The 18,161-nt window shown below is 34.3% G+C and overlaps 1 protein-coding gene across 1 annotated transcript in view; it reads left to right on the top strand.

Annotated features, from left to right (window-relative positions):
• CUL3 (cullin 3) overlaps nucleotides 1–18,161 on the top strand; it is a 115,209-nt gene that overhangs the window by 61,059 nt on the left and 35,989 nt on the right. The window contains exons 4-8 of the mRNA XM_053597601.1: nucleotides 7,908–8,068; nucleotides 9,457–9,571; nucleotides 12,020–12,248; nucleotides 17,079–17,224; nucleotides 17,959–18,135. Coding sequence (XP_053453576.1) covers nucleotides 7,908–8,068; nucleotides 9,457–9,571; nucleotides 12,020–12,248; nucleotides 17,079–17,224; nucleotides 17,959–18,135 — 828 coding nt within the window. The remainder of the gene's footprint in view (nucleotides 1–7,907; nucleotides 8,069–9,456; nucleotides 9,572–12,019; nucleotides 12,249–17,078; nucleotides 17,225–17,958; nucleotides 18,136–18,161) is intronic.

Here is an 18,161-nt window from a genome sequence, read left to right as displayed (position 1 = left end):
CCTATGGTGTTTTCCTTACAAATTTACAGAGTCCTGAGAGAGATTTGAAGCCTATTTTACAGTTATGGAAACTATGACTTTGAGCTTTTAAATTGTAGCTAAGTCTTCATATCTTGGGTTTTTTTTTTTGTTGTTGTTGTTGTTGCAGTTTTTGGCCGGGGCTGGGTTTGAACCCATCTCCTCCAGTATATGGGGCCGGTACCCTACTCCTTTGAGCCACAGGTGCTGCTCTTGTTTTGGTTTTTTGCTTTTTTTTTTTTTTTTGAGACAGAGTCTCACTTTGTTGCCTTTGGTAGACTGCGATGGTGTCGCAGCACATTGCAACCTCACACTCTTGGGCTCAAGTGATCCTCTTTGTCTCAGCCTCCCAAGTAGCTGGGACTACAGGTGCCTGCCACAATGCCCAGCTGTTTTTAAAGACTGGGCCACATTGTTGTTCACGCTGGTCTTGAACTCCTAAGCTCAAGCAGTCTACTCACCTTGGCCTCCCAGACTGTCAGGATTATAAGCATGAGCCGTCGCACCTGGCCTTCATACCATGTTTTTCGACACCATATCCTGTGCTTTGCCAAATTTATCAAAAATATGAAATCAAAAAAGGTTAATCTGTAGTTTACTTATTTATACCTTACTGGTACCATTTTAAAAATGTAGTCAGGCATTATTAACATTGTGGAATATATTGGGACTGTTCTTTAAATTTTGACCTATTAGACTTGTTATGATTCTGCAGTAGAAACTTTTGGGTATTTTTCTAGTTTTTTCCCCCCCTGATTTCTATTGTGTATTTATTTCATGGTTTGAAAGTGAACCTTGTTAGAAAATTCTTACTACTTGTTGATAGAATATTGCCCTAGTAATTTAAGCTTAGTTAAGCAAGTTATAACATGTTCTGATAGACTTTCTATAGAGTTATTTGCTTTTTTTTTTTCTATATGAGTTTGATTGTTTAGGGTTTTATCTTTAGTTTACTAGCAAACAAATATTTCACATTTGTAAAGATTTTAACCCTTTTGCTTTCCTCTTTTTCTATTCTTCTTGAAAAAATAGACAAAAATGGGCGGCGCCTGTGGCTCAGTCGGTAAGGTGCTGGCCTCATATACCGAGGGTGACGGGTTCAAACCCAGCCCTGGCCAAACTGCAACCAAAAAATAGCCGGGCGTTGTAGCGGGCGCCTGTAGTCCCAGCTGCTCGGGAGGCTGAGGCAAGAGAATCGCTTAAGCCCTGGAGTTGGAGGTTGCTGTGAGCTGTGTGAGGCCACGGCACTCTACCGAGGGCCATAAAGTGAGACTCTGTCTCGACAAAAACATAGCTATTATTGTGTGAGTACAAGAAACTGAAAGAGGAACTATTTAAAAGAGTTTAGTAACCAGTTTGACAGCTTGAAAAAACAATTTTCAGGGCAGCGCCTGTGGCTCAAAGGAGTAGGGCACTGGCCCCATATGTCGGAGGTGGCGTGTTCAAACCCAGCCCTGGCCAAAAAAACTGCAAAAAAAAAAAAAAAATTCCCACCAATTTTCAGACATTTTTACTACATTTTTAACAGTGGCCTTTGCCTAAATAAATCACTACCACTAGCCGTAACTGAGACCAGGCCGGGAAGCCTAGATGAATGAGTACTAATATACGATCACCGTTTGTCCACTAGAGGTATTGTAAAAAGTCCTGAAGTTAATGGTCTTTAAAGCAAAAAATTTATAAAGAGCTCTCTTAAACCCTATAAATTGAACCAGAAGGCTATTGAATTTGTATTTATAGTATAAAGTTTTCAGAGTTAAATGTCACCTAAAGGTTAGTTTTAGAATTTGCTTCCCAAACACCTATTTAATCTTGCAGGCAAACATTCAAAATGTAACACTAGGTAGGAGTGAGAGTGAAACAACTTTTAAGTTGTTTCTTTCCTTGGTGCACCACTGATTACTGTGCTCAGAACCCATTTTGCTTTTCTCTAACGTAATGATGTTTAAAATGATATTAACTGAACCTTTTCTTTCAGGAAAATTAAGTAATGAAAAGTTATTTTTGAACTTCATTTTCAAATTTTTTTAATTTTAATTTAATTTTAGTTTGTTTTTAATACTATCCCTTAAATAATAAAGATATTTAGTCCCTCTACAGAGATACCCGTTAACTTTGCATAGGTTTAGCTTTTGGAAGTATATTTTGGTATAATGTGGCTTGACACCTGAGCATACTTTTGTATGCTGACTTTGATCTCTTAATACATTAATTAACTATTTAGATACCTTGCTGGGTTTTGAGCCAGCAGGAAAGGGCATAAGGCACATCTTTGTTAGATGGTGGAAGCAGTATCTGTGGTCTTACGGGGTTGCCAAGTACCTTGTTCACTGGTGTCTCTTTGTCTTCTAGGAATAAGTGGAGATTGCCTGGTCGAGCTTCTCTTTTCTTATAGAAGAGAAAGACTCATTCCTTCTGTAACTCCTAGAGACCTGCTTCTCCTAGTTGATGTTTTTAAAGTTGGTGCTTTTATATTTTGTATCCAGTTTTTATAGTTCTTGGCAAAGAAGTTGGCCTTATAAAAGCTGTTCTTTCAAGACTAGAAGTAGAAATAGTTAATGGCACTGTGAAAGATAGATGTTATGTTACATGTGAAATGCTTTTAAGTTGGTTTAATAAACTAAACTGTGGATGAAGTCAGATGCAGCAGCAGTTTGACTTCTACCCAGCTCTGTAAAAGGGGGACTTGCGGTGTCCCCATTCCTCCCCTTATCCCAAGGTCCACGCGGCCTGGGATGGTTCTTGTCCATTGCAGAGTTGCTTGGCCTAGGAATAGCAGCCCCTGAAAGAGTGCTATAGAGATTTAAAATGTGGTTTATCTCTGTGGTGATGAAACGCACATCCCTTTATGTAAATATGTTTGACTCACATTAAGCTTTCAAACATGTTTTTCACAACATTTTATATTTAAAATGCTGTATTTTAACTTTAAAAAGCTAAATAGAAGTAGCCACCAACTTTTTGTCGCTGCTGAGCTCTCTTTAGTTAGATAAGTAACTAATTTTGGACTCATAAAAACTATTTTTGATCTAAGCCTTAGATTGAAATATTTTAAAATTAGTCTTCAATATTTTTCCTCTTTTATGGGGATTTTTAAAAATCTTGTCTAGCCTTTGAGATTCTATTCTTCTAGCTAGTTAGAGGTTAACTAGCTGGAATTTTTAAAAGGTCTTTTAAAAAATTTACCATTAACATAGAGTCATACAAAAATAAAACCCTCTTAGGAATTTAAATGATTAGAGCTATATTATAATTTGTATTACATAATGTCAACCACTTTATTTTTTAGCAAAGATTCCGTTAGCATCTCTTATGAAAATACTATTTTCTCCCAACAGCCTGAATTCTTTCTGCTAGTGCTAATAGTAAGCAATAAGATAATGATTTTTTAGTATGCTTAGTCAGCAGATATTTTAGCGTATATCATGTGCAGATCACAAGTTCACTATAAATGTGTGCATGCATTTCTGTTGAACATTCACACATAAATACTCTACGGGTTATATGCGTGTGTAGACTTTTGTTTGATGGTAATTAATCAAACTTATCAAGCATTTAATATAAATGGCTGTGTAGTATTACTAACTTTATATAGCCACACTTCTGTTTTTCCTTCTCCATTTAATTAGTACTTTGTTATTTGTAATCAAATTGAGGGTTAATAGTTTTTCTTAATGTTATGATCATTAATGTAATGATTACTTAGTAATCATCACGTATATCTTGACAATCTCAAGTTGAAAGATAGGTTTAGTCCTTATACTGCGATACCTGTGTTTCCCTTGTCCCATACATTTAAGCGTTCTGTGTTCTGCCTACCCCCTCCAACTTCAGGTTGAGTATCCCTTTTCTGAAAAACATAGGAGCTGATGTTCAGATTTTGGGTTTTTTGGGGGGCAGGGGAGGGTTTGGAATATTTGCATATACATAATGAGATATCTTAGATTGGTACCTAAGTCTGAACATTATATACATAGCCTGAATGTTTATAATAATTTTGTGCATGAAACAAAGTTTTGACTGTAACCCAGTGTAAGGTCATGTGTGGAATTTTCTATGGTGGCTCATGTTGCTGATCAAAAAGTTTCAGGTTTTGGAGCATTTTGGATTTCAGATTTTCAGATTTTGAATGCTGAACTTGTATATGTTGTCATCATGCCTGGCTTCCTTTACTGAAGTATTTTTCTCCTCCAGGCATAGCATACCTTTACCAGTACTCTGCTCTACTGTGAGTCACAGTGAACAAATGTCTTAACTGAACATTATATAGCCAGTTAACAGTAGAGCTAGGGATTATACAAAAAATTCCTAACTCCGTATCAAGTATTCTTACCATTATTATAAGTTTTGTATTAAAAATTTTACTGTAACTCAAAGAGACCTCAGTTATTTCCTCATCCTATGGAACTTCTTCACAACATGGCAGTCAGTGGCTTTCTCCTCTTTGGGATACCATTACACATTCTACAATAGACAAATCTATTCTTTCATAAAAAAGAATTATCCAGGCCAACATCCCAATATTGCTGAGGTTGACAAACCCTGGGTTTTTTTAAGACTTAGTCTTAAAAAATTTTTTTCTTACTGTACAGATAGAGCAGTTTGGTAATTTCTTTATGACCCAGTAATTCCACTCTTAGGATCCATCCTAGAAAAATGAAAGCGTATGTCCACAAAAAGATTGTACCCAAATATTCCTTGCCATTTTATTCATAATAGACAAAAACATAGGTAGATGGATGGATGGATAAGCAAAATGTGGTATACCTACAGTGGGATACTGTGTAGCATTAAAGAAAAGGCAGTACTGAGAAATGTTACAACATCAACAAACCTTAGAAACTTCTTCAGTGAAGGAAATCAGACACAGAAGTTTACATTAAAAAAAAAAAGTCTAGAAAAGGAAATTGACAGCAGTGATACTGAGAGTAGGAGTGGATATTGACTGCAGGTGGCCTTGAGGGAATTTTTTCCTTGGGTGGTGGAAATATTCCAGACTGGATAATGGCAGTGGGTTGCACAACTAGAAATTCACTGTAAGTTATTGAACTCTTCAAATTGGGTGCATTTTATTTTATATAAATTGTATTGCAATAAAAAAAGGGGTGACTTTTAAAAAACTGTATTTGGAGTTAGCGTGGTGGCGTGTGCCTGTAGGCCCAGCTACTGGGGGAGCTGAGGCAAAAGGATGACTTTGAGCCCAGGAGTTGTAGATTTGCTGTGAGCTAGGTTGATACCATGGCACTCTAGCCTAGGCAACAGAGTGAGACTGTCTCAGACAAAACAAAACAAAATACAAAGAACCATACTTGAGCACTCTCATTTACTCTGAAGATTACAGTGTATACCTTTTGTTCTGTAATTCTTGTTAGGTGTATTACTTTGTTACCAAAATAAGAAAATCTGGTCTAATTATTTGACAATTCTCTTAGCCTTAATTAAGAGCAAGAACATTTGGTTTCTTAAAGGAGTTAGTGTCTTAGTAGACACTTGCTAAACTTGCTAATTTTATATATATGTGTGTGTATATATATATATTTATAATATATGAAAAAAAAAATATATATATATTTACTTCTTCTTCCACCAAGATTAGCTTAATGTCCCGCAGACTTGTAATACAGTTGAAACTTAAAGGACTTGCCAGAATTGCCAGTGCCGCCTTTCTTTTCTGGTCATAAAACATCCTGACTGATAAAAAGTTCCTTCACTACTGTTAAGGTTACTGTCCAGCATAATCTTCTCTATTTCTTTATTTTGCACTTACCCGTTGAGCTTTGTGCTTACTGAAATTTTGCTGTTTTTGTTTTAGACCTTTTTATGCTGATTGTACTTGTTATTATTACAAAATCTGATACTGTATAAATCAATAATTTAGTATGAAAAATCAATTTTTTTTCTTCAGTAGACTAGATTGGATGCTTTGGAAAGATGTATAAAAAGCAAATGGCTTTTGGGTTGAATTGAATATGGGTAATTTGAAACATCAGTGGAAATTGTAATGATTTAGAAAGATTTTACATTCATATTACTTCACAAATGCCTCTAGTTGATGCTCCATCTTTATGAAATTGAAACTAAAAATGTTAGATAATTTATAATGTATGAGTATCTGTAAAAAAGATATCAAACTCTAGTCTAAAGACTCATTCATGTTCAGAGAAAGTCTTAATATCTGGATGAACATTTATGTTTAAAATGTTTAAAGTGTAGGGGTATTTGTGTGTTTAGTAGTTCCTCTGCTTTCTGCCTGACTTTACCAACGAACCAGTGCCGGTCTGTGCTTAGACTGGGTAAGGGGAAGTCTCCTGTGTATGCACAAGTGCTCTTCTGTACTGTTGAAATTTATGTTCAAATCTTTAAAAATGAAATTTATAAAATAGTTAATTTGAACAATCATGGGAGTGATTATTTAATAATAAAGGAAATTCTCATTACTTTTTACATTACTAGATTTATGCCAGTTTTTATTGCATGCATGTTGTTGTATGTTGAAAAGTAGAATCAAGTTGACAGTAGAGAAGGGGTAAGCCTGGAGGTCACCGTAAGAGTAAAGAGGAGGTTCAGGAAGAATGGACAAAGAAAAGAGGGATGTGGTCAGAGGGAAACTTAAAGATGTTGAAGAAGGAAGTGTCTAGTCCAAGAACTTAAAGCCATCAGTGAAAATTTTTAACTCAAGAAAGTTGATGTTAAGATTTGAAAAACTTGAGCTTGTACTAAGATTATATAGAGTATAGAAATGTGAGCGTCGGAGATGTTAACAAAAGAACAGCTTTCTTTGTGGCCATTACGTGTGTACCATTTATAAGATGAATGAAAGGAGGAGGATGGAGGAATGTCATCACATAAAGCAAGGGTTGGGTGTAAGGAATTTGTTAACATTGTTCGGAAAGCTGATTAATACCATTCTAGTTACATTATTAATATGGTAAAGCTCTGTTCATCTTCACCTTATATTTGGTTTGGTGTTACTTGTAATTATTTAAGTTTATATACAATATGTGTGCAAAAGTTCAAAGATAACTGTTTGCACTGATTTGACTTTTTTGATTATACAAGTATCTTTAAGAATCTGATAAAAGTTATGGCTGTCTTTCCAAAGTACTTAAGTGTAAACAAACATATAATAATTTCAAAATTTTAGAAGATAAGTAGACCACCAAACTCAGAGAGATCTTTGTTGAGAACGGAAAGCAATTATCTTACTAATCCTTCTCTGCATTAAAAGCAGTAGTTCTATTCCAGATAATGGCACAAAGCAGGACTTTCACAGCCAGTATTTTCTGGATTGTCTCTGCTCTATAAAGTGAAATATGTGTAATCATGTTGGTGAGAACTTAGAAGTAAAGTGGTCACCAGTAAGTAGTATGAAATTACAGCAAATAGAGTTGTTTTAATTAAGTAGTAATAGAAATGCTATATCGTATGCAATTAGAGCCTTTCAATATTTACTAGTAATAAGAAACAACTTTTAGTCATATGGATGTCTGTCTTATTCACTTCTCAAATTTACTTGAAAAAAATATTATCTTCAAGTACAGTATTTAAGAAAGACTCATGTTTGGGCATGGTATAGCTTTGGGGAAAAGGTGTGATCGACCTTATTTTACTGTCTGCCCTTCCCTCTGATTTCTTGTGCCTGGGTGTAGTGCTTGCTTTCCCTCCCGCTTTTTCTTAGGGTAAATAGGCGGTCCTTGAGAGCTGTTACTTGTTTCAGTAAATACAAGATGAGGTATTAGAAAATTCCACAGTACTTAAGTTGCAAGTGTTTCTCACTTGAAAAAATGACTTCTTTTGGAGTTGTATTTATTTAATTTGTTATTGTAGCTCATAATTATTTTTATTTGCAAGAATGGTACTAACATTTATATACATTTTTGTAACTGCAGGACCGAGTATATGTACAACAAAATAATGTGGAGAATGTCTACAATTTGGGATTAATTATTTTTCGAGATCAAGTTGTGCGTTATGGGTGCATTAGGGATCATCTACGGCAAACTCTCCTGGATATGATTGCGAGAGAGCGGAAAGGAGAAGTTGTAGACAGGTATAATTTATCTTTTTACTCTTGTTGTTTTTATTATTAGTGGTTATACATATTTTGAGAACCAATTTATTGTCTTGGTTTTATTAAAATAAACAAAATTTTATTTTTAAAACTTAAAAAGTCCTGAAAAACCTTAAGCTACAATCAACAAAGTTACCTAGAATTTAACTTGAAAACACAAGTATGTATACCTATATATAATATACCTTTCATATACATATGTATATATGTGTGTGTATGTATGTATGTATGTACATATGTTTTAATTTTAATTTTGTTTTTAAAGAGTGGGGTTATCCAGACTGGAGTGTGGAGGCACAGTCATAGCTCATTGCACCCTTGAACTCCGGGGCTCAAAGGATCCTCTCCCCTCACTCTCCTCAAAAGCTAGGACTACAGAGACATGCCTGGCTAATTTTTTTAAAAATTTCATGGAGGCAGAGTCTCACTGTGTTGCCCATGCTGGTTTTGAATTCCTGGCCTCAAGCAGTTCTACTACCTTCGTCTCCCAGAAATGCTAAAATTACAAACGTGAGCCATGATACCCAGTCTGTGATATTTTTAAAAGAGACTATCTGAAATTTTTATTTAATATACTTTAAAAGAAGAAATCAACTAACTAGTCTTCCCTTTTGATTTTCATGCTGGCATTTTTTTTCTTTTTTCTTTTCTTTTTTTTGCTTTGTATTAATATTTTTGTATCCATTCTTGGTCTTTTTCCTTAAGGGCTTTTGTCTAGCCTTCATTCTTAACATTTTTGAAGAAAAATGTTGAACATAGTCTAAAGAGACTAAGAACCTCTATCCCTTTTCTAACTCATGCTTCATCCTCCCTTCCATGCAATGCCTTTTTGTGGTACTACAATCGTTGTGGCTTGAGACATGTAAGATTGCTTTCTTCGCTTCTGTTTTTAGAGCAGCAGTCAGATGAAGACTTGTAAAGTTCTTTTCATTTGAGCTTTGGTACTTGGGGTAATCAAAAGCCATTTAATAACAAAAAATTATATTGTTTAAGAGTAGCTGTATGTTGTACCCCCATGTCTAGCATTTGCAACCTGCCCTACTTATCTTCCTCTTCACCTTGTTCCCTCCCTCCATTCAGATAAACAGCCTGTCTGTGTTTTAAAATAAATAGAAATATTTAGACATTTTAAACACTGAAAAAAATTATTAGTTATTGCAAGGTAAGAACAACTTGAGATAAATAGCCATGCAGTCAAGATAAGCTTTGCAATTATAATTGTGCTAAATCCGTCTGTTAGAAATAAATAACTTAGGGGAAATTAGTAGCATAAAAAGTATTCTGAAGGTATTTAACCTTATTTTTTTATTTTCATATGAAATCTTCAATGTAATTTGATTATCAAGTGATTTAACTTCTTTTGACAGGGGAGCAATAAGAAATGCGTGCCAGATGTTAATGATTTTAGGTCTTGAAGGAAGATCAGTCTATGAAGAAGATTTTGAGGCTCCTTTTTTGGAAATGTCTGCAGAGTTTTTTCAGGTAATCAGTGAAGATGTAACTAAATGTTGTTTTTAAGATACTCATAACATTATTGAATATGGTTACCAATTTGACCATTTTTGACTGGAGGCCCATTCAGGAGGGGAGTGTGCAAAAAATACTCTTCACATTCCTGTTATACAACTCAAAAACAGATTGAAGAGTTTGAACTCATATGCATGGTTTTTAAAATTTAACCATTGACCCTTCAACAACATGGGGATTGGAGGCACTGACAGTGCCCCCACCCCCGCATGCAAAGTTCACATATAACTTTTGACTTCCCCAAACTTAAACTAATGGCCTCCTTTTTGATAAGAAGCCTAAAAAGCAGTTGATTAACATTTTTTGAGTTATGTGTATTATATGCAGTTTTTTTTTTTTAAAGAGATAGGGTCTCATTGTGTTTCCCAGGCTGGAGTGCAGTGGTGCCTGGGCAAAAGCATTTCTCCCACCTTGGGTTCCCAAGTGCAGGGGTATAGGTGTGAACCATTGTACCCAACCCTTATGCACTATTCTTACAATAAAATACAGTAGAAAAAAGAAAATATTATTAAAATTATAAGGAAGAGATAATGTGTTTATTAGTCATTAAGTGGAGGTAGATCATCATAAAGATCTTGGTCCTTATTATCTTCACATTGAATAGGCCAAGAGGAAGGGTTGGTTTTGCTGTCTCAGGTGTGACAGAAGTAGAAGAAAATCCACGTATAAGTAAACCTGCACAGTTCAAACTCACTCTAGAGGTTCAAGGGTCAACTGAACTGTATGTTATAAAACATATAACATTTTAGTATATTTATCTGTTAAAATTAAGTACCATAAATATACAAGTAGCACACCACTAATGAAGTTTGACTGTATAGGCTTTTTAATAGTATAAATTACTAGTGATACAGATATAAGGATATACATGAGTCTACAGTACAGATTTGCTTTAAAAGGTGTTGATTAGAAAATTTTAGGTCAGTGAATGCTGATAGAAATTTGCATCAGTATATACAACTCCAGCTGAATTGCTGAAAGTGAAGCTAAACTAAGACTCATATACAGTGAAACGATTTGATGGCAATAACAATAACTGAGCACCGAGAAACATAGTATGGCATTTATTAAGTAAAAATAACAGGCATCCTCCTTGAAAGCTTCAACTGCCTGAGTGGTTATTGATAGGAGTTTTGTACTATTGCCAAAAATGAGTATCTTAGTAGAATTCTAATTTAATGTTTTTGCTCCCAATAATACGCTTTTAAGAAATAAATACAAAATTACAAAAACTCTTAATAACTCAGTAGGTTATGCAGAAAAGCCATTGGATGTATATAAAAATGGAACTCAGTGAATTTTGGTATCATTTTCCTATAAAGAAACAAAGAATAGACTTTCTACTTTTTTTTTTTTTTTTTTTTTTTTTTTTTCAAATCAGTTTATAGTCTATCAGGAAGACCTTTGTGGCCTGCACTAGTGAGCCTGGACCATGCTTTATGAACTATTAATTTATCATGTAGGAAGCAGTCTTTATTTTCTAAAATGTCAACTAGTTGTAGATATTTTTGACAATATTTCTTACCTTTGCATTAGTTCTTATTTCCTTCATTAACTATAAAAACATTAAGAGAAGATATTTGTAAATCAAAACTCCAAAATGTGCTGGTGACATATGTATGTATGTGTAAATACATAAGTATACTATTTTTAATAGTAGAGAGATGATCTCATCAAGATTTTTGTTTGGTGCATTCATATCTAAGGAACTTGATTATTTCCAAGGATTAAATCCATTTGCTAGCAAAGTGAGAACTGTCATTAAATTTATATATAGTTTATATCAACATGTCTTCTATAATATAATTCTTAGATATTTTCATTAATGCTGTTAACAAATAGGTTTAAATCACTTGGGATAACGTGTAAATTAGTGGAACTTTTTGTAAGGCTAGTGTTAGCAGACAAGATTGACGGATTACTTTAAAGCTCTAATTCTCAAACTTTAATATGAAATGTATATACTCCTTTGAGATGGGAGCAGAGTGGCAAGAGGACTTTAGTAAAAAAGCAATATGCCAGCAAAGCTTATGATAAACACAATGAGTTTTTTCTAGTTACAATTTTACATTAAAACAAATGAAAGAATTTCCCATCCTTGAGGTCAGATGCTTCTGTTCTATACTTTTGATCCTCAGTTGGCATGTATTTGCTTTTTCTCCCATTTGGAATATGTTGTCAAAGTGCGAAAAACACTGCTTATGGCTAATGTTTTCACTTAGAATTACGTAAATAAATACTTTTGAGGATAAAATTCAGACTATATGAATCTTTTTAATGAGAAGTTGTGTAAAATGTTAATACTTTTTATGTTATTTAGGCTGATTGATGATAAACATCATAGAAACCCAGTTATACACATTTTCCTTCTACATTTAAAAAATTCATGTTTCTTAATTACAGATGGAAAGCCAGAAATTTTTAGCAGAAAACAGTGCTTCAGTATATATAAAGAAAGTAGAAGCTAGAATTAACGAAGAAATAGAACGGGTGATGCACTGCCTTGACAAATCAACTGAGGAGCCAATTGTAAAGGTGGTTGAGAGGGAACTCATTTCCAAGCACATGAAGACTATAGTAGAAATGGAGAACTCTGGACTAGTACATATGTTGAAAAATGGAAAGACAGAAGGTAAGTACTGTCAATTGGGGGATAATGAAGTCCTTATTCTACCTTATTTTCATTTTTAGAAATTTTCCTGCAGTTAAAGCAGAATATGTACATCAGTTTTCAAGAAGTTGTATTGTTTATCATTAGTTTACCACTGTTGTTACTTTGATAGGATTTGATGATAAAGCTTTACAGGGTGTACATTGTTTTTCTGTTCCTGTGGCATGTAGGAGAATAAGACTTGTCTTGGGCCACATAGGAAATATACAAACACCAAGGAAAGCTGATTAGCACAGAGAAGGGGCCACGGTATCTGACACCACAGATAAGCAAAGAAAGTCCCCACAAAAACAGCATGTGGCCTATAGGCCAGGTTAGACATCCCTGTAAATTTACACACTCTTATTAATAAAGATTTTTGGTATTTGTAATGAATTGAGCAGCCTTTTCTTCTGTATTTCATTTTAACTCTCCTCATTTGGTATTGTTGTCAATCTGTAAGGTAAGAGGTTTAATAACATTGGTGAGGCTAGTGAGCTCCTCATCTGTTTCTACAGTTTGTTTTCATATGCAGAGGCTTTGTGCTCTATTTTCACATACTCTCCTGTACTTCGTTGTTCTTTTAGAATCTGAACTTTCCTCAACTTTCCCATCTTAAGATTTTTGTAGCCATTTGTTAGACATTTAGTGTTGATAAGGATGCCAGACATGCAAAAATTTTCATATTCATTTGAGATTTACTGTTAATAAGAGTGTCAGAAATGCAAAAACTGACATATTTGGTTCATACCTGTAATTGTAGCACTTTAAGAGGCCGAGACAGGAGGATCACTGGAGCTCAGGAGTAAAGAGACCAGCCTGAGCAAGAACAAGACCCTTCTCTACTAAAAATAGAAAAACTAGCTGGGTGCGTTGGTGGGCATCTGTAGTCCCAGCTACTCAGGAGGCTGAGACAAGAGAATCTCTTGAGCCCAAGAGTTTGAGGTTGTTCTGAGCTATGATGACACCAATAGCATTCCCTCCAGGGCAACAAAATGAGACTCTGTTTCAAAAAACAAACAAAAGATTGGTTTGGAGAACTCTGGAGTTATAGACTGAAAAAGGAGAAGGGAGAACTGCATAAAAGAAAAAGTAAACATTTTTAAGGTAATTGTAGCATTTATTCTTTATGGCTCCTAACTTTTATTTTCCTGAAAAAGTCCTAAGTGACAAGTGTTCTGGAAGAAATTACACATAAAAGAACAACAACCATGTTGTCTTTATTCATTGTTTCTGATTCTGTCTTGAAAACTTTTCAACTGATGTAATATTAACAAATAAACATGGTTACCCATGTCACCCTGCTTCCTAGATGAAATTTTAGCTGCTGACTTTTAGTAAAAGAACATACTGCCTCTTGGGGTTAGGATCTAGGTAGGAAATGAGAAAAGTTTAAAGGGAAATTAAATTACAAAGACAGGAGGATACAAGAAAACTGGTGAGAAGCTGATCCAGATTTATCTCTAGTGGAATTCTTGCCTTTTGTTTTAAAATTGTTATATTTCTGTATAGCTGGTAATTTCCTGAAAGGTTATATGTAAATTTTAAAAGACTCTTATGTTAAACTTTTTCTGTAAAAAAGGAAAAAACAGGAAAAGTCACTTTCTAATAGGTTTGCCATGTATTTTTAAAATTAAGATCTAAAGAGTGGGCAAAACTAGTTTTTTATAAAAGACCAGGTAGTAAATAGTTTAGGCTTGTGGGCCATACAGGTGATTACTCATCTCTGTTTTCATAGTGAAAAGGTAATCATAGATGATAATACCAATGAGTAAGCCTCACTGTGTTCCTATAAACCTGGGCTCTAAAATTTGAATTTCGTACAATTTTCACGTCACTAAATACTCATTTCATTTTTTTTTCTAACCATTAAATATGTGAATACCATTCTTAGTTCATGAGCTGTACAAAAACAAGCATTGGGCTGTGTTTGACCCACAGGCTCTAATTTGATGACCCCAGATGTAAATAGTCCTTAGGGCTATCAGGGTAGACTATCATTTTCTCCACTTTAAACAAAATAATGAGTAGTGATAAATTATGTAATGTACTGTCTAGGTATTGAGTCGCTGGCTTCTTATCCTCTTTGAGATTATGTGGGGAGGGATAATTAAATAGGCGTGGGAGTAGGGACTTGGAAAGATTTGTTGGGTATACCTGCATTATAGCGTCTCTGTAACTTGCTTGGACATTTAGGTTAAAGGTGTTAAAGTATGCCTAACGTGCAAGTGCTTAATATGTACATGGGTGAAGGAGTATCAGAAAAACTACTTATTATATTTTTTTCTTTATTTAGTCCTTAATGTTTTCAACAGGACAATGGCTATATCTGGGGTTCTAAATTAAATTTAAAATTCTGGTTTTAATTTCCCTGACCTTCTATTAGACCGGTGTTTATTAACCTTTTTTTCCCCTTTCATGGCGTACTTGAACTCTAGTTAAACTTTGCAGCACACTTAAATTATGATGATCAAAAAAGAGTTAAAAGAAAAAAAGGAAAAGAATATATTTACTTTGCTTTGAACTTCTTTGGAAACTAATTAAATCAATGATCTTTAAAAATTTTTGTAGCACACCTCAGATCCTCTCAACAGCTATGGCACATAGGTTGAATGTTACACTAGACATCAAATTATAAAATCGCCTTTTCCTTTTTTTTTTTTTTGAGACAATCTTGGTCTCTGTGAGTTGAGTGCCATGACATCATAGCTCCTAGCAACCTTAAAACTCTTGGGATCAAGCCATCTTGTCTCAGCTTCCCAAGTAGCTGGGGCTATAGCCGCCCACAACAACACCCAGCTAGTTTTTCTGTTGTTAGTAGAGACGAGGTCTCACTTTGCTCAGGCTGGTTGTGAACTCCTGAGCTCAGGTGATCCCTCCACCTTGGTCTCCTAGAGTGCTAGGATTATAGGTGTGAGCCATCACACATGTTCTTTTTTGGAGGGCGGAGGGCATAGATATAGGATCTCACTCTTGCTGGGCTAGAGTACAAGGGCATCATCATAGCTCACTGCAGCTTCAAACTCCTGGGCTAAAGTCATCCTCTTCAGCTTCTGAGTAGCTGGGACTATAGGCATGTGACACTATGCCTGGCTAATTTTTCTATTTTTTGATAGAGATGTATGTGTGTGGTGGGTGTCTCATTATGGTGCTAAGGTTGGTCTCAAACTCCCAGCCTCAAGCAGGCCTCCTATCTCAGCCTCCCAAAGTTGCTAGGATTACAGGCATGAGCCACTTGGACCTGTTTGCAAATTGTCTTAATTGTGGTAGGCCCTGCTTTTGAAAAAAAGTTACTCTTATTGAGAGTATTTCAGAGGTATAGCTTCACTTTTATGAGAGTAAATTCTCATAAATCAGAAAGTAAAAAACAATTTTCTCACTGTGAATGGAAGATGAATTGGATTGGTTGTTAGATGCAGATAGCACTATAAAGTACGTTCACATGGTATTACTATCTTTATTAAGTGTATACAGAAATGATATTTAACTTTTGAATGCCAAATAATTTTCATTTGCTTTTTTTGGTAGAATGAAATTGTATTAATTTTACATGTAAATAAATATACAATATGTGTTATGTAAATAGAAAAGTAATAACATAAGAATGAAGTAGATAAGTTGAGAAGCATTTTGTTAAGAGTTTTCTGATTTACCAAATTTATTGAAGTATGTGTCCATAAATTTAGTTGTTGCATTTATAATACTAATTAATATGAGAAAGTTGGTTGTAATTTATGCTAAATATGTAAGGAGCTATAAGATGTGCAATGTGTAGGTTCCTCTGGGCATATATTAATGGAATCTTGCTAATAAAATTTGCTTTTACAAGTAACTGAAACAAATTTAGAGGATACTTTTGATAAACTTGGTTCTAAGTATTTAAAAAATACATACAACTTTAAGCTCTAACTTGCTCTTATAACTGTAGACCACAGTAGCAGCTTATAGTCAGTATACCAACCTGTCTCGCTGCCAGTTGGGTTAAAAGAGATGATGAAGATTTCATTACATATGAAAATTTTTATGGGCGGCGCCTGTGGCTCAAGGAGTAGGGCGCCGGTCCCATATGCCGGAGGTGGCGGGTTCAAACCCAGCCCCGGCCAAAAACCACAAAAAAAAAAAAAAAAAGAAAATTTTTATAAATTTTCAGTGTCCATAAAGTTTTATTTGCAACACTGACACACTCATTCATTTATGTATTATCTGTGGCTGCTTTCTTGCTACAATGGCAAAGTTGAGTAGTTCAGTCAGAGACTATATGGCCTACAGCCTAAAATATTTACTGTCTCATGCTTTAAGAAAAAAAACTTACCAACCCCTGAATTGGAAGCTACTATTCTACCTGCATATTTGAAAGTAAAGTTCTCATGTACATTGTCTGGGAAAGTTGTTATTTTAAAGAAACTATACACATATGGAAGAACAGTAATTAGAGTTATCCTTTTGTAGACATTTTGTAGTTTTAGTAGGTTCTACATTAGAGTTATAGGATCAGTTGTATGAACTCAAATGTGCAGTTTTCATTTTTGTTAACATTTGTTTATTCTACTTGGGTATCGTCTCTTTCTTTAAAATTTGCTAAAACATTTAGCAGATGCTTTCAAAGCATATCATTTGTATTTTATAAATTGCAATAATAACCATTAACTAGCTTTTTTTTTTATTTTTTCCATTTTGAATTTTTTAATAGATGGTCAGCAAAATGGTGGTAATAGAGAAATAAACTTCTTTGTGTCATACAGCATAAACACACATTCACATTTTTTCCTTAATCTCTAATTTAGCAAATTTGTGTTTTCTTTCTGATTGTAGACCTCGCTTGCATGTACAAATTATTTAGTCGTGTGCCAAATGGTTTGAAAACAATGTGTGAGTGTATGAGTTCCTATTTGAGAGAGCAAGGTAAAGCCCTTGTTTCTGAGGAAGGAGAAGGAAAAAATCCTGTTGACTATATTCAGGTAAATAAATATGGAAGACTTTCTTTAAATTTATGATAAAGATCACTTTTTTAAAGCTGTATATTATGTACTTTGAACTTAATTGCTCCAGTGGTCAATTAATTTGTATAATTAAATTTATCCTAAATATTTTGAAATTTTGCAAGACATGTTTATTTATATCAGGGAGCTAAACTCAACTGCTGCTTTTCATTTATTAACTTCTCTGATGAAGATCTCATTTATATAGTGTCAGTAGTGAATGTGAGGGTTTTGGCGGGGTGGAGGAGGGATGACAGTGTTTGTATACTTCAGTGTGTTAGAAAAAATAACTAAGTCAATAATTTTTGTTTGAAAATATTTTGTTTTCAAGGAGTAATAGGAATAAATTGTGCTCCAAGTTTTTTGTGTGTTTTAATATAAATAATCAGCCTTTTTGTGCATTTTAAAAGTTAATGTTCTGTCTGGCTAACCTATTTAATTCAAGCCAGAGGAGAAAGAGGAGAAGGAGTAAGGAAAGTCTTTGTTCATCTTCATATAATAATACAGACTTAGAAGATAGAATATTTCTCTCTCGCTGATATTTTTAATATGGGCTTAGATTAAGCTTAAAAATAATAATATAGAATCTTTACATTGAAAACTGAATAAAAACTTTTTACTACCAGCAAAGTTAAGATAAACATACATGTTTATATGTATATCATTTATGAAAAACTATTATATTCTAAATTTCTTTGTTTTTTATTTGTAAGGGCTTATTGGATCTGAAGAGTAGGTTTGATCGCTTCCTCCAGGAATCATTCAATAATGACCGGCTCTTTAAACAAACTATTGCCGGTGACTTTGAGTATTTTCTCAACCTCAACTCCAGGTCTCCCGAATACCTCTCATTATTTATTGATGATAAGCTGAAAAAGGGAGTCAAAGGGGTAAGTAGTAATCCATTTGAAAATAC

Source organism: Nycticebus coucang, chromosome 7, assembly GCF_027406575.1.
Source record: "Nycticebus coucang isolate mNycCou1 chromosome 7, mNycCou1.pri, whole genome shotgun sequence".
Taxonomy (NCBI): domain Eukaryota; kingdom Metazoa; phylum Chordata; class Mammalia; order Primates; family Lorisidae; genus Nycticebus; species Nycticebus coucang.
Note: the sequence above shows the minus strand (reverse complement) of the source record. Positions and strands in the feature narration are given on the sequence as shown.